Source organism: Cuculus canorus, chromosome 1 (genome assembly GCF_017976375.1).
Source record: "Cuculus canorus isolate bCucCan1 chromosome 1, bCucCan1.pri, whole genome shotgun sequence".
Lineage (NCBI taxonomy): Eukaryota > Metazoa > Chordata > Aves > Cuculiformes > Cuculidae > Cuculus > Cuculus canorus.
The window spans coordinates 175943928-175957482 of NC_071401.1; the positions used below are offsets into that span (position 1 = coordinate 175943928).

Sequence of the window (13555 nt, forward strand, 5' to 3'; positions counted from 1 at the left end):
AACTTAAGAGTGGCACAATACACCACCAGAACAGGCACAAATATACAGCAATTATTTTTCCAGTTCCTAGGATGAAGCAAATATAATGTAAAGGATTTTGTCCTGATGTCACTTTGTTTCCTTGTATTCACATCTTGTTCATCCTCTAAATTGCATTCTTTTCCAGTCACTTTCACTGGGATATCTGCACCCATTCCAGAAACAGTGAATTTAGACAAGCAAGCTGGTGATTGTTGTAACAGTTCTGTCTCTATTTTTTCCCCAGAACAAGCTGCTATGTTGCATCTTGTGCACACTTGTGGTATACTGCTATGTGCTTTTACTAGTAAAGACAGGGTGAGCTATTCTCCCTGACCAGTAATAGTTAGCTGTGCCATCAACTCCTGAAGTGCCAGTATTTAATCCCAAAATAAAATTGCAGAGATTAATCATAATTACATTTAATTTACAACTTAAAAAAACACTTCAAGCTTTAAACAATAGTTAAAGTTTGGTTCACATCACAGTAAGCTGTTTAGCAGCTTCAGTAGAGGAGTGATTCTGTGTGTCTATGTCAACTCTGCAATTCTATCAGATACTGAAAGTTACTGCCCAATAATATTCTGTGCAAAACACAATATAAAATGGACCTCTAATTCTATGCAAATCTTGGGAACAATCTAGAATGGATACTTTTTATTTCCAACAAACAAGTTAAAATAAGGAATGTACTTAACTTTCAGTATCTGAAAAATACCGATTCTTTTAAAGTTGTTTCACAGAAGTTTTGCCTAACAAATTTATATCTGCTTTGTGAACAAGAGTCTGAAAAAGATGCTGCTTGTTACACATAATGCTATACCTATGTAAATTAATCAGAAACCTACAGAAAGCAAAAATAAATACATGCCATATAGAATATTTTATAAAAGAGCATGATCTCTAGCAGTGATAACGGACCTGGGACACCTGTTGCATGGGCTGGTGAAGAACCATGATCCATTACTGGTGGTCTGACATCCGGAACTCCTTGCTGAATGCATTGATGTTCAATGAGTTTTACAGCAGTAAGTGCATCGGGTCCAAACATCTGGATGTCCATAGAAACCAGACATACTAATGTATCTAAAGTATTAAATGTAAAACCGACAATGACATTAGGACAAGACAAATGAATGCTCCCGGGACATACTGGTTTGCATTAAAATTGCCATGTGTTAAACGAGCTTCTGCACGCTTCTGTAGACTTCTTTCATGGCATTAAAAAAAAAATCGCACCAAGAAAAAAAACTTCAGGAGTTATAGCCCCCCTAGTTATTTGCATTACCACTTTCTTGAGGACACAGAGTAAATTCTAGTAAAACTTCCTGTTCTAATACCCATCCCTAAGCTGCACACACACGTAATCAAGCCACATTCTCAACAACAGAACATGACATATTCTCAAGTCTTTTTTCCTGTATAAGTGAGAGGAATAGATTTTGCTTCTCTCTTACCTATACTCTTCTCTACTTTAGCAATCTTTGAGCAGGCCACTTCTCCCATTTCTGTGAGCATGTATAGCACCTCAAGTGCTGAGATTACAAGCAGCACATCTGGTAGCGTGAGATGACATATGATCTCTTTATAGGATTCTTGATCCACATATTCACAAATTAAGACACCATTATCTTCAGCCTTACAAAGATTTGCCAAGATTTCCATGCCTGAAGAACAAACACAAAGTAGTTTTAAACAGCAATAATTACAATTCTAATACAACAAGAAGAATAGCTAGAGATCTTACCTCTCATTTTTAAAAATCTATCCCTTGACATGAGACATTTTGTAACAGTGTGAAACATTAGATGAGTAGTTTTGAAATCAACAGGATCCAGAAGAAGCTGACAAGAAAGATATAAAAAAATTTGTGAGTAATGCTGTCCATATAGTGCTAATGGCTCAAATCTGTAAATCTGCATTTCGAAATATAAGATTCAGAAACTTTAAATGCAGTACATATAAACAGCATTCATACTGACAAAAACACAATACTGAGTTTTTTACTGTAAAAAGCATTTTGAGCCTTTTCCTCCTTTTCTGCTCTAAAGCAGCACTCTAATTTACTCTTTCCAGTGCTCAGAATAAGGCAAATAAATAACTTTATTCCCAGGCCATCAACAGCATACAGAAGTATATTTTAATACTCAACAATAAACAGAACTTGAGAAACAACAAATATTACTTCCCAAACACTATCACAATCATTTATCCTGTTTCTATCTCCTTCTGATTCTCAATCCGAACTCTTGGATATTATAACATGAACACTCTCTCTTATTCAAGAGAAGCTGGATGCATGGTAAATGAAAACATCATCTTTTTTCATCATTCAGGAGTGGACCAGTATTTCAAGTCGCATCCTCTGATACTGACTCATTTATGTTAAATTTATCTGTTACATTCTAAAATATGAAGAATATCTGAACATATCTACCTGTAAAATCTGTGTAATTTATCTGCACTATGATATGACACATTGAATTAGTGTCTTTTAGTATATTCAAACCTCCTTGAAAAGAAAAGGATGCCTCAGGCGATTCAGGCCATAAGTGGCGTATGATGAGCATACCAACTGGCTGACACACAGCATAAAACCCCCCTACACCACACCCTTCCTCAAACGTACTACTTTGAAATTATGATTAAAGGTTGTAATTGAACTGAAGAAGCTAGTGCACAGTCTTCAGAACATTACTAAATTCCTTTCTTTTCTCTAGCAAACTACACTGAAATTATGCAGACTATCTTGAACCTCCCTATAAAACTAGTCTTTTCCATGTGATTCTATGAAAACAAACCAACACATACAGTCTATTCTTTTGTTTTGTCCCTGAATGACTGTTTTCAAACTGCTATTTACAAATTCAGAGAACAATTTATTCCCTACTTCATCCAATGATCAAGGAAAAAATAATTAATTTAATTAATATTAAAGTAACGCTTTTCACAAATTGTATTTTAATTGTTCTATTTTGAAGCACATTACCTCTGCTGCAATATTTCCCAGCGTGTCAAGCCCCAACTGCCGTAGAGAAATAAAATGACTATGAGCAGAGAGTAGCAGGAACCGAAGACAAGTACGATTAGCTGCCAAAAGTTTAACATTTCCCTCTTCAAAAGAAAGATTACGTAAAATCACTGCGATCTGAAGTACCCGCTGCCCTTCGATATCATTAATGCCCAATTTGCGAGGTGGATGAAATAAGGATTCCCAAATCCATTCTTCTGATGGAATATCTACAAAGTAAATAAATAAATTTTAGTCCTTCCTTTCCTATATTTGCCAAAACGTATGTATTAAGATTCGTAAAAATGTCTCACCTTGAGATTTGCTTCTGTCAGATATTAGATCACGAACTTCAATATCCTCAACAATATCCTTCCAAAACTGAAGAAAGAATTGAAAATACGCTTAGTCTCTAGGGGATGACATTTCCTTAAATATTAATTATTTTTATTTCTATTACTTGAAAATATTGAAAAATCATAGAATAGTTTGGGTTGGAAGGGACCTTAAAGGTCACCCAGTTCCAACCCCCTGCGATGGGCAGGGACACCTCCCACTAGCTCAGGTTGCTCAAGGCACCATCCAACCTGGCCTTGAACACCCCCAGGGATGAGGCAGCCACAACTTCCCTGGACAACCTGTGCCAGTGCCTCACCACTCTCATGGTGAAGAAATTCCTCCTTACATCAAGCCTAAATCTGCCCCTCTCCAGTTTATACCCATTCCCCCTCATCCTATCACTACAAGCCTTTGTAAACAGTCCCTCCCCAGCTTTCTTGCAGCCCCTTCAGGTACTGGAAGGTCACTATAAGGTCTCCTCGGAGCCTTCTCTTCTCCAGGCTGAACACCCACAACTCTCTCAGCCTGTACTTATATGGGAGGTGCTCCAGCCCTTTGATAATCTTTGTAGCCCTCCTCTGGACCCGTTCCAACAGTTCCACATCCTTCTTATGTTGAGGATTCCAGAACTGGACACAATACTCCAGGTGGGGTCTCACAACAGAGGAACAGAGGGACAAATATTAAAAGGCCTGTTCTTTGAAAAATTCCTAGCACCTTGATTCATCTAATAATAACCATACTTTTCACTCATGGAATGATACACAAGATGTTCCACACTATACTCCAAGAAAGTCTTCCTTTCAAGCACCAGAAGAATGCCTTCACCATCAACCAACACTACTACAGAAGTACTTTACTGAAGCACACACTGAAACTGTATGGAGAGTTTTACACGATTAGAACTACAGCAAGTATAAGTGGGGAAAAAAGGACAGTTCATCCCCCTTCATTTCCTACAGACAATTCCTAAAGCAGAAGATGGTGACTCCTTTCAGTTTCAGTAGATTTTAGCTCCTGCTCGAAGTACGCCAGCGAGATTACTGTCTGGAGAGATTTTTGAAAGCTTCTCCTATGTTTTCCACATCATTGTAAGTCAGTGAAATGAGAGAAGCGACAACCACCATCACCAAAAACCTTTATAAATATAAGCAAAACAGAATGTTTCAGCAGACTGGAATTCAAATTACTTTACAAATATATGGCCTGATCTGTAAACGGTTGTTATGTCGCTAGTCCTGTTGAAATTCAAGAATTAATCAAGGGATTAAGTTTTGTGAGCTAAGAAAAATGCACACTGTTACGTATATTAATACAAAAACATATAATTATATATACATTCTAACATGTACATTATAATACAAATATAAACAGTCCTTTGACTAATTAAAATTTATACATTCCTTTGACTCACTAATGAAATACAGCTCCTCTTTCGGCTACGATGACACAAAAAACCACAAATAAATCTAGATAAAAAGGGAAGGATGGGAAGTACAACCAGCTGAACAGCAGGAGAAATTTCGCTATGCAAATGTAATTACTAAATTACAGCACTCATACCAAGTTTGACACTGTTATTTTCTTGAAAAACAGAATATTACAGATTTTCTAAATTGGAAGAAAAATAATTTTATTTTCTACTGCAGTGCTGCTAAACAACATCCAAATGCAGTTTGGTGAAAAGGATTACTTGCACAGGAAAGATTATTACCTCATTTTAGCAAAAAAAAGAACAGACAGATGAAAGTCTAACTTCCTATTCTTTATGACAAACAGACTTTTCTAATTAGCACTGAGGCTATCATCAAAAGCCACAGAAGACCCAAGCGTACAGGTAAAATTTGCAGAATGTCCTTCATTTCAAGCTGCTCTTACAATTAGAGAAGGAGTCTCTTTAAGGAAGAGGCCTCAGTCATTATTTTAAAGAAGCACACAGAAGTATAATGTCTGGAAATTGATTAGTCAGTCCACACTTTCCTTCAGTATGTTTCCTTCTGGAAAAAAAGCGATGAAGACACTAAGCCTTCATATTTCACTGCTACTTAAAAGAAAACCCTCAGAAGTTTTTAAAGATGAGATGTTTAATCAGCTAAGTATTTTTTTAAGAAGTAAATATTGAAAAGTCTTCATCTTCAACCCGAATCTCTTTGAAAGAGGCCAAAGTCAATCACAATACAATGTTAAAACTGCTGTCAAATGTTAACGGAGCAAGTCTCCCCTTCCTAAAGAAGCAGCCTATCAAACAATGCTAGTTGTCAGCTCAGATGAGATTTATCTTTCTCAGAAAAGAACAGAACATGGCTCCTTTCTGTAGGTTAAAATGAGAGATTCACCAAGGCACCAAACAGAATTTACTTTCACATAACTGTTATTCTTCGAATTGTTTCACTATACAGTCATGCTCTGAGCATAAGATGCTAACCACTCAAACTAGAGAGTTTTTGCCTTAGGATTACCTGCAGCATATGCACAAGCCCTATTACCTACATGAAGCACACCAAAACAATGTGTGTCCCTCATAGCCTCAGTTCCTCTGAGTCTTAGAGATCTGGAAATGCTTTTAAAGCTTGAAGGAAGAGAATCTGAAAGATAAGACATGAGTATGCAGACAATACAACTTCAAAAAGAACAATTAAAGAAGATATGTATTCCTTCTCTATTGAGTGCTTATTTCTACATACAGAATCTCTGCTGTTGTCAATGCTCACCAAGAACACTGCTTTACCTGTGGAAGTGTCCCAGAGCCTTTTGCTTGCTAAAAACTGTAAGTCCGCATTCCCAAAGCCAGCGTGTGTCATGGGCGTTTCAGGAACTGTGTAATACCTACTGCAGTAGCAAGCCAGGCTTCCTGTGAACGCTTTCAAGATTTCAAAAAGTTCTGCAAAAGCTCGAGTGATATACCAAAGAACTTACATATTATTCAAGAGAGAATACATACATATGTAAGAATACTTACATATTATTCAAGAGACTATCACCAAAACCCTCCAAAATACTGTCCTACATTCTCCATTCAACAAGCCAGTAACTTCAACAGCTTATCAAAAAGTAATGTTTTCAGAAATCAAAGCATCTAAGACACAAACTATTACACGTGGCATTTAACACATCTATTTTAGAGACGAGCTGTTAACTACAGGAGAGGTCAGGATTTCCCAAGTACTTTAGCTGCTGACAAGCATGTTGCAACAATCAGTGTACAGATGGAAGTCTGATGTGCATTTATGACTCTATTGAGCTCGCAAACACCTGATAGCTGAGGTGAGCAGCTAGCCAAGGAAAGATTTAACTTTCTCAATTATAGAGAAGGCAAAGCAACTTTCCATTTGATACCATCTAGTGATCTGCCAGCAGGCACCATTAGATAGGAAAGTCCACTATCTCCTCCAGAAAAGTTACTATTCTGCTGAGGGAATGACCAACAGCCTCAAGATACTACTTTTGTGCACTGCGTGTATAGTCATGTAAGGAATTAAAAAAGCACAGTCAGCCTGGCCCAAGACAATCAAAGTCTCAATCGAATTATCAAGATGTTCAATCATTTTAGAAAACGTGGGTTTTCAGAGAGATGCTATGACAAACAGATTTCACCTGACTCCCACATAAATGATAATGCAGAATCAATAGTAAACACGTTTCTTTCACTCAAGACAGAAGATTCCAAGAAACCCACAACAGATTCCAGGACAATTAAGACAATTCAGAAAGAAAAAAATGAAAGGAAAAATGTCTTTCACAAAGGTAAGTTGCACTGTCTATTACTTAACTGGAATGATGAAGCTCATTAATTACAAAACCCCTTATAACAAACTATGGATAGCTGCAATGGGATACTACATATCAACGGAAACGAACAAGAAAGAATTAAACAGTGAAGCTCTTTATCAATAGTTATTCACATATATATATTTAAATCACGATAACACTCTAGTAACAGGAATAAAAAGCTAAAATTTGGAGACAAACAAACAGTGCTTGACTATGTGACACCCAGATGCTAAGAGATAAAGGACAAAGGTAAAGAATCTGATTCATATCCACAATCTGATTACTCCCAGTAGCCAAGTTCCTTTGGAAAAAAAATACTCAGGTTTATACAAAATTGACTGGAAATCTGATAAATGAAATTATTGTCCCTAAAATCAATGAACGTTTGAGACTGCAAACGATGTCATGTAGCAATGACCATGACTACTTATTGTCCAAGAAAAATACAAGCAACTGGAGTCAAGTCATCTTGACAGATCCCTGTGAGAGACAAGAAAGACAACATTTGAAAAGTATTTCAGGGATTTAAATGCACAAGGATCTCTTTTTACATAATACCCAAGAAAGAGTCAAAGAATAAGTGCACAGTAAAGAAAATCATTATTAAACTTACACAAAGAAGAAAGAGATGGACAACAAACTAAGAACTTCAGAAAATGAAAAAAGAAACCATAGAAGTAAAGCGTTTTGTAAAACAATAAGCAAAGTAAAAACATGGATTTTGGAACTCTACAGCTAGAAGAGGCCTCAAGACGTCCAAGAACATGACATTCAAATGCTTAAATTGAAATAAAAAGAAATGAATAGTGCATGAAGAAATTTAATGCAATGACTCATATCCTCAGATAATGGGCAGCTGCTGGAGACATGCAATAAATACCTAGAAAAACAGCTAAACCTATCTGATTGTAAGCATTCTACATAAACAAGCCACTCTTGAAAGACAAACCATACTCACAAGTGAACCTTGCTAATGTGAAGAAATTCAGAGAGAAATGAAACAGTTAAATAGGAAAGTTTATGGAGTAGATGAGAAAACAAATGATCAAGAGGCCATCAGAACTTGGGGATGAGAAAACAAAACAAGAAGAGATACAAGATGATTGGCTAAATGCCAGTTGTTCAAATCCGTAAGTAAGTCATTCCAACTAACCAGAGATTTAAGCGTAATGACAGCACCAGGAAACATCAAGAGGAGAGAAAGCAAAAAATTAACATAGTTATAAGGAGTAACAGCAGGTTCAACCAAAATGATATTTAAATTCTGACAATTAATGGAAAAGATTCAATGACTATTAAAGATATTTGTTTCAGTTTAGAGGGAAGCATTGTAGAAAGTGAGAAAATATGTAGCGCTGCAGATAAAATAAAGGAAATTACAAGTTTTCCAAACAGCTTTTTATAATACAGTAAGGATGTGGGTGGAATAAAACACATTAATTGATTCTTTCAAAGTTGAATATAAAGAAACATTTTGTTTTTCATCTTCACCTTCAAATGGAACAGAAGTGATGTTGGAGGACACAACTAAACAGGCAAGCTCCTTTGCTTGTGAATATGATACTACCAAACTAGTAGACTGCTCAAAAAAATCATGATACTGCTTATGTAAAGTAGAATGATTTTAAGTGAAAATTAGAGAACAGCATAACACAAAATCAATGTATTGGTGCTGACGCAATTGACAAATTCTTTATGATAAATTAATACAGAACTCAAGAGCTGACTGACTACCAAACAGCCAATAGTTATCGCGTAGATGTTTAAGGGTGAAAGAAATACTAATTGTGAAGCTTTTATCACTCCTAGCATGCAAAGATATAATAGAATGAAGAGAAAAATCGTGAAGAAAAATTTACAGCCATTTTGCTTCTTGAAAACTTATTTTAAAAATATTAACTGACTAAAAATTAAAATCAGGCTTCTCTTAGCAATCAATAAAAACTTTCACAAAACATTTTAGTATAAATTCTAAAATTACCCCCAGTATCTGTATAAAGACATTGAAATGTAGAGACTATTCACGTTTATAAAATCCAAAGTTCCAAGTTTACGTTCATATAGTTCAATAAGCAGGAGGAGGAGTTCGGAAAAAAAGTTAATAGGAGTAGCTATACAGATGAAATGTCAAGTACTATTAACATATCTCATCGATTATACTTGTTTCATGGTATTTGAAAAGTTGTTCTCAGCCAACAAAGAACAGACTTTCAATATATATTTTTTTATGTTTGTTTTTTTTTCATAAAATGAACATTGTCATTGAAATTGCTTTTCTAATGCCAGAAATCACAAGCTTATGATTTCTCAATGCATCCTGAATTTAACCCTGAGAACCATTTTCACAAAAGCTTCAAGATATCTAATGTTCCTCCGCCATCCCACCACTTTAACCCCAAAACTCCAACACATGAAAAATCCACTGAGGTCTGAGGGTAAAATTTACAAACTCAACAAAATTTCTATCAGTTCAATTTCCATTTGTTTAAAATGAATATTTAAGAAACTGCACTCACCACCCTACTTTCTAGGAATGAAACATTTGTGTGTTCATGTCATCACTAGACTTTAATACATAATTCTACATTTTTCCTCTCCCACTTAAAAACTTTTTTTCCATTTTAATCTTTACACAAATTTTCTAATCTGCTGCCATTGTAGGAGAGAAACAAAATGAAACAATAACCTAACAAAATCAAGACACAGACAACTAGCAGTAAAATAAAACCAAAACAAATCAAGAAAAAAATTTTAAAAAGGATAATGTGAACAGTGAAAGGAGGGACACACACTCAATAAATATTCTATTAATCTTAAAGCTGTAAAAGCAAAAAAAGAGATATACAATCTCTGTTCTGCCAACCAAATCTCTCTCCCCAACATCATGAAGCTCCTGTAATGCTTCCCCCGACTTCTGTTTTGACACAGCCACAGCTGCAATACAAAATAAATTACTTCCAGTAGTAAGGTCAAATAAATGCTTGAAGTAACATGTTCTGAAAAATCCGTATTCTTGGCATTAGAGATATTTTTAGATCTGTTGTAGTTTCCAACATACTTCCAGCCGTATTTCACTACCGAGTGGAACTATACGTGTTGTCATGTTCAAAAATAAATCTTGGAGAGCATCCAAGTTCCTTACTAGTAAACCTTATTGCAGTTACAGTGGTTCTACTTAACACTTCATTAAAAACATTTATCAGAACCATCTGCCCTTATCTATCACCATTACTTAAGTTTATATAATTAATGAACATAAAATAAATTAGAATTCTATGTCATTTTAAATGTTTACAGATCTAGACATGGCGCTTGTTGCTGCTCTAGATCAGCAACAGTCTGTGACAGTTTCGACTGAAGACAACACAGAAATGTTAAGTGCTTTTAAAAACCCAAAATACAACCAACAGTACTTTTTCTTTGTTTCTGGAAACAAAGAACAAAGATAAAGATAAAGATGTTGTGGTTTTGTTTTTTTTTTTTTTTCACAAAAGAAGTATTTCACAATACTAACAATTACAAGAGCTTAACTTTTTTTGTTCTTAGCTTTACCTAGGAAATTTTGGTTAGGAATCTGTTCACTGATATTTTAACCATAACTAACCCAACTATGGTCCAACTTGTCCCTAAATTGATTTGCATAAAAATAAAATAAAAGCCAAATAGAAAAGCTCCTAACAAACGTTTCTCTATAATATTGGTAAGACATTTCAGTATATGAGACAATTAAGAAATTGAGCAGAAACTCAGCTACTATTCCATAAGGAAACCTGCTGCTTATCTCTTCACATTTTTACTTAAAAAAAAAGCATAAGTTATCTAGATTTCTTCTACTTTAGCCATCACCTGAAATTCAATTTAAGGAAATCATATATCGTAGCAAATATGCTGAAATGTCAAACCTCTTCCTGCTATAATGTATTTCATACTCTCATTCACCTCAGAATGCTCACCTAGAATAAAGAGGAAGCATTTATACAAAGAAACTTTAGTTATATTTTTACCTCATTTCATTACTTGTATAGTAGATCATGCCCTCTAGTGGAAAGATAAAAAAGCCTTGGCAAAAACAGTTCAATTGAAACAAACTCACAACATTGCTAACCTATTTAAAATTGTCCTATCCTTCTTATCTTAAGACCTTAATTTTGATAACCCAGAACATTTCTTTACTGACCATGACAGGTTTGTTTAAAACAAACAAACAACATACAGCATTGTTTTCTCTTGCAAAATACATTGACCAGTTTTCCTTTTCCTCACACATATCAGCTTTTTTACAAAAAGAAACATGGAACATCTCTACTAATTTGCCTACATCTATTTTTCTTAAGACACACCTTCCTGTTTATCCAAACATTTTATAACAACTGCAATTTAATGTCCTACTGTATTTAAATAAAAACCCACACTAATATATCTTATAATTTTCTATCTTTTTAAAGGTTTGATACCTGCTACGTGCAGTTTAAATGTGTTTTAATAATTTTAAAATTACCTTAACAAAGTCTCTATCAGTCTTCTCCTTCCATTCGTCTCCAAATACAGCAGAAAATGATCCTAAAGCTTCAGGCATAAAAAAACCAGAATTTAGTAAAATAAAAAAGGATGTTTTTCTTTAAATTATTACCAATCCAGCAACTAAATAAAGATTCAACAACACTACAGACTCTTCCAGTGTTTCCTCTTCATCAGAAAAAAAAATCTTGTACTAAATTGCATAAACCAACTCTAATTTCTATAGTCTTTTAATAAATTGCAGTTCTAAAGTTTAGAATGAAAATAAATAGTCCATAAGGAATAGACTAGTTTGTGAGCCCTTTAAGCAACGCATGGGAAACTCCTCCATAGGTCTTTTCCATGAGTCAATATGACTGCTCAGTCATATTGACTCCTCACATCAAGAACGGTTTTCCACGTGCGCAGTATAAGCTGTAAACACAACTTTAGTATAATTAAACAAATTCCCACTAATGTTTTCTAAAAACATACTAGTAGCAGTGAGATTTTGACACTGACATTGAAAATCAATGCTTAACCAGGAAATGTAACGGATATTCTTGGGTTTTTGGTGGAGCCACTGCCACAAATTTTCTAATAGTCACTCTTCGAAAGGCAGCAAAGACTCCTCAGTCCATCTAAGTCAAAGAACTAAAGTCAGTCAAAAAATAAACTGTCTTGCAATAGGACTGTAACAAACTACTGACACATTTTAGTTATAGTTAAATATCTCTATTCACAATGTCGTATTGTTTTGAGCAAAATACTACAAATCTCAATTCCAAGACTACATCAGCTTTCAACTCACAGAATCCAAACCAAGGTTCATGCAGCACATCAAACTGAAGATACCAAACACGCCCAGATCTCTGGGGCTGCCCCACCACAGGCAATATAAATGCCATTCAAACATTATGAGGGGGAGGAAGCCGAAGACATCTTTTTCTTATTACCTAGAATCAGTGCATTATAAATACTAACAATAATGAAACCTTAATTATAGTCAAGCCAAAACCTAAACCCCACATTAAATAAAGCTGACCAGCTATCATTTATTTACACCTGAAATTATCGTGACAGCATTTTCATACTACCTGAATTTGCTAATTACAGATTTAATCACCAAGCCTGACAGATTTATCTTCATTATAATATAGAAGTTCATAAGTATTTCAAATGGAAGCTTCATGTTTCAAAATTAGTAAACACCCACCCTTCTTTCCCCAGTTTGTCCCAATTAGTCTTCCTAAAGCTGCCAGGACACTCCCTGGATTCATCCAGAAGATGTAATCAGGTATGATGAAAAATGATTTTTTCCCCAGGGAATGCGAAAAGACAGTCCATTACATGTTCATCATTCCTCTTGGCTTTACTTCAACTATTTTTCAATATAAGAAATACTAATAGAGACCAGCTATGGAACAAGCCTGTGCTCAGAGTCCCAGTTAAGAAGTTGAGAAAACAGTGACCAGCTTTAAAACATCAAAAAAAAAATCATGACATAGCAATACAAAACTTGATTAAATTATTTACAAATTTCTACATCTACAGAAGTTCCATCAAGAGAACAGAGGAGTGATGGCAAACTCAAAAATCTAGTGAGTAAGCATCCTGGAATCACTAACATGCAGGACGAAGTTTCACTTCAGCTTCTTTCCAAACATTTTTCTGTGAAAGTTCTTGTGAGCGTGCCAGATGCAAACACTAACTGGCTGAGATGTAACTGTATCTGAAGAGCATGGGTACAAATCGAAAACAAAAGAGAAAAGCTGGAAAACACTAATGCAATTCTAGTCAGAGGAAGGGGAAGCTACAAATCATTATATAAAAATGCTCATGACAAAAAACCAGTACATAATATCTAACATTGATTCCTCCCCAGAATTTTAGAAAGAATCTCTGACATACCATAATATG

The 13555-nt window shown here is 35.0% G+C and overlaps 1 protein-coding gene across 2 annotated transcripts in view; it reads right to left on the reverse strand.

Annotated features, from left to right (window-relative positions):
- The window catches only part of ARID2 (AT-rich interaction domain 2), a 104249-nt gene that overhangs the window by 30065 nt on the left and 60629 nt on the right, over window positions 1-13555 (reverse strand). For both annotated transcript variants that reach the window (XM_009564462.2, XM_054072893.1), the window contains 6 exons: window positions 11637-11704; window positions 3343-3409; window positions 3008-3258; window positions 1766-1862; window positions 1476-1685; window positions 940-1104 (listed from right to left, as the gene is read on the reverse strand). In XM_009564462.2, coding sequence (XP_009562757.1) covers window positions 940-1104; window positions 1476-1685; window positions 1766-1862; window positions 3008-3258; window positions 3343-3409; window positions 11637-11704 — 858 coding nt within the window. The remainder of the gene's footprint in view (window positions 1-939; window positions 1105-1475; window positions 1686-1765; window positions 1863-3007; window positions 3259-3342; window positions 3410-11636; window positions 11705-13555) is intronic.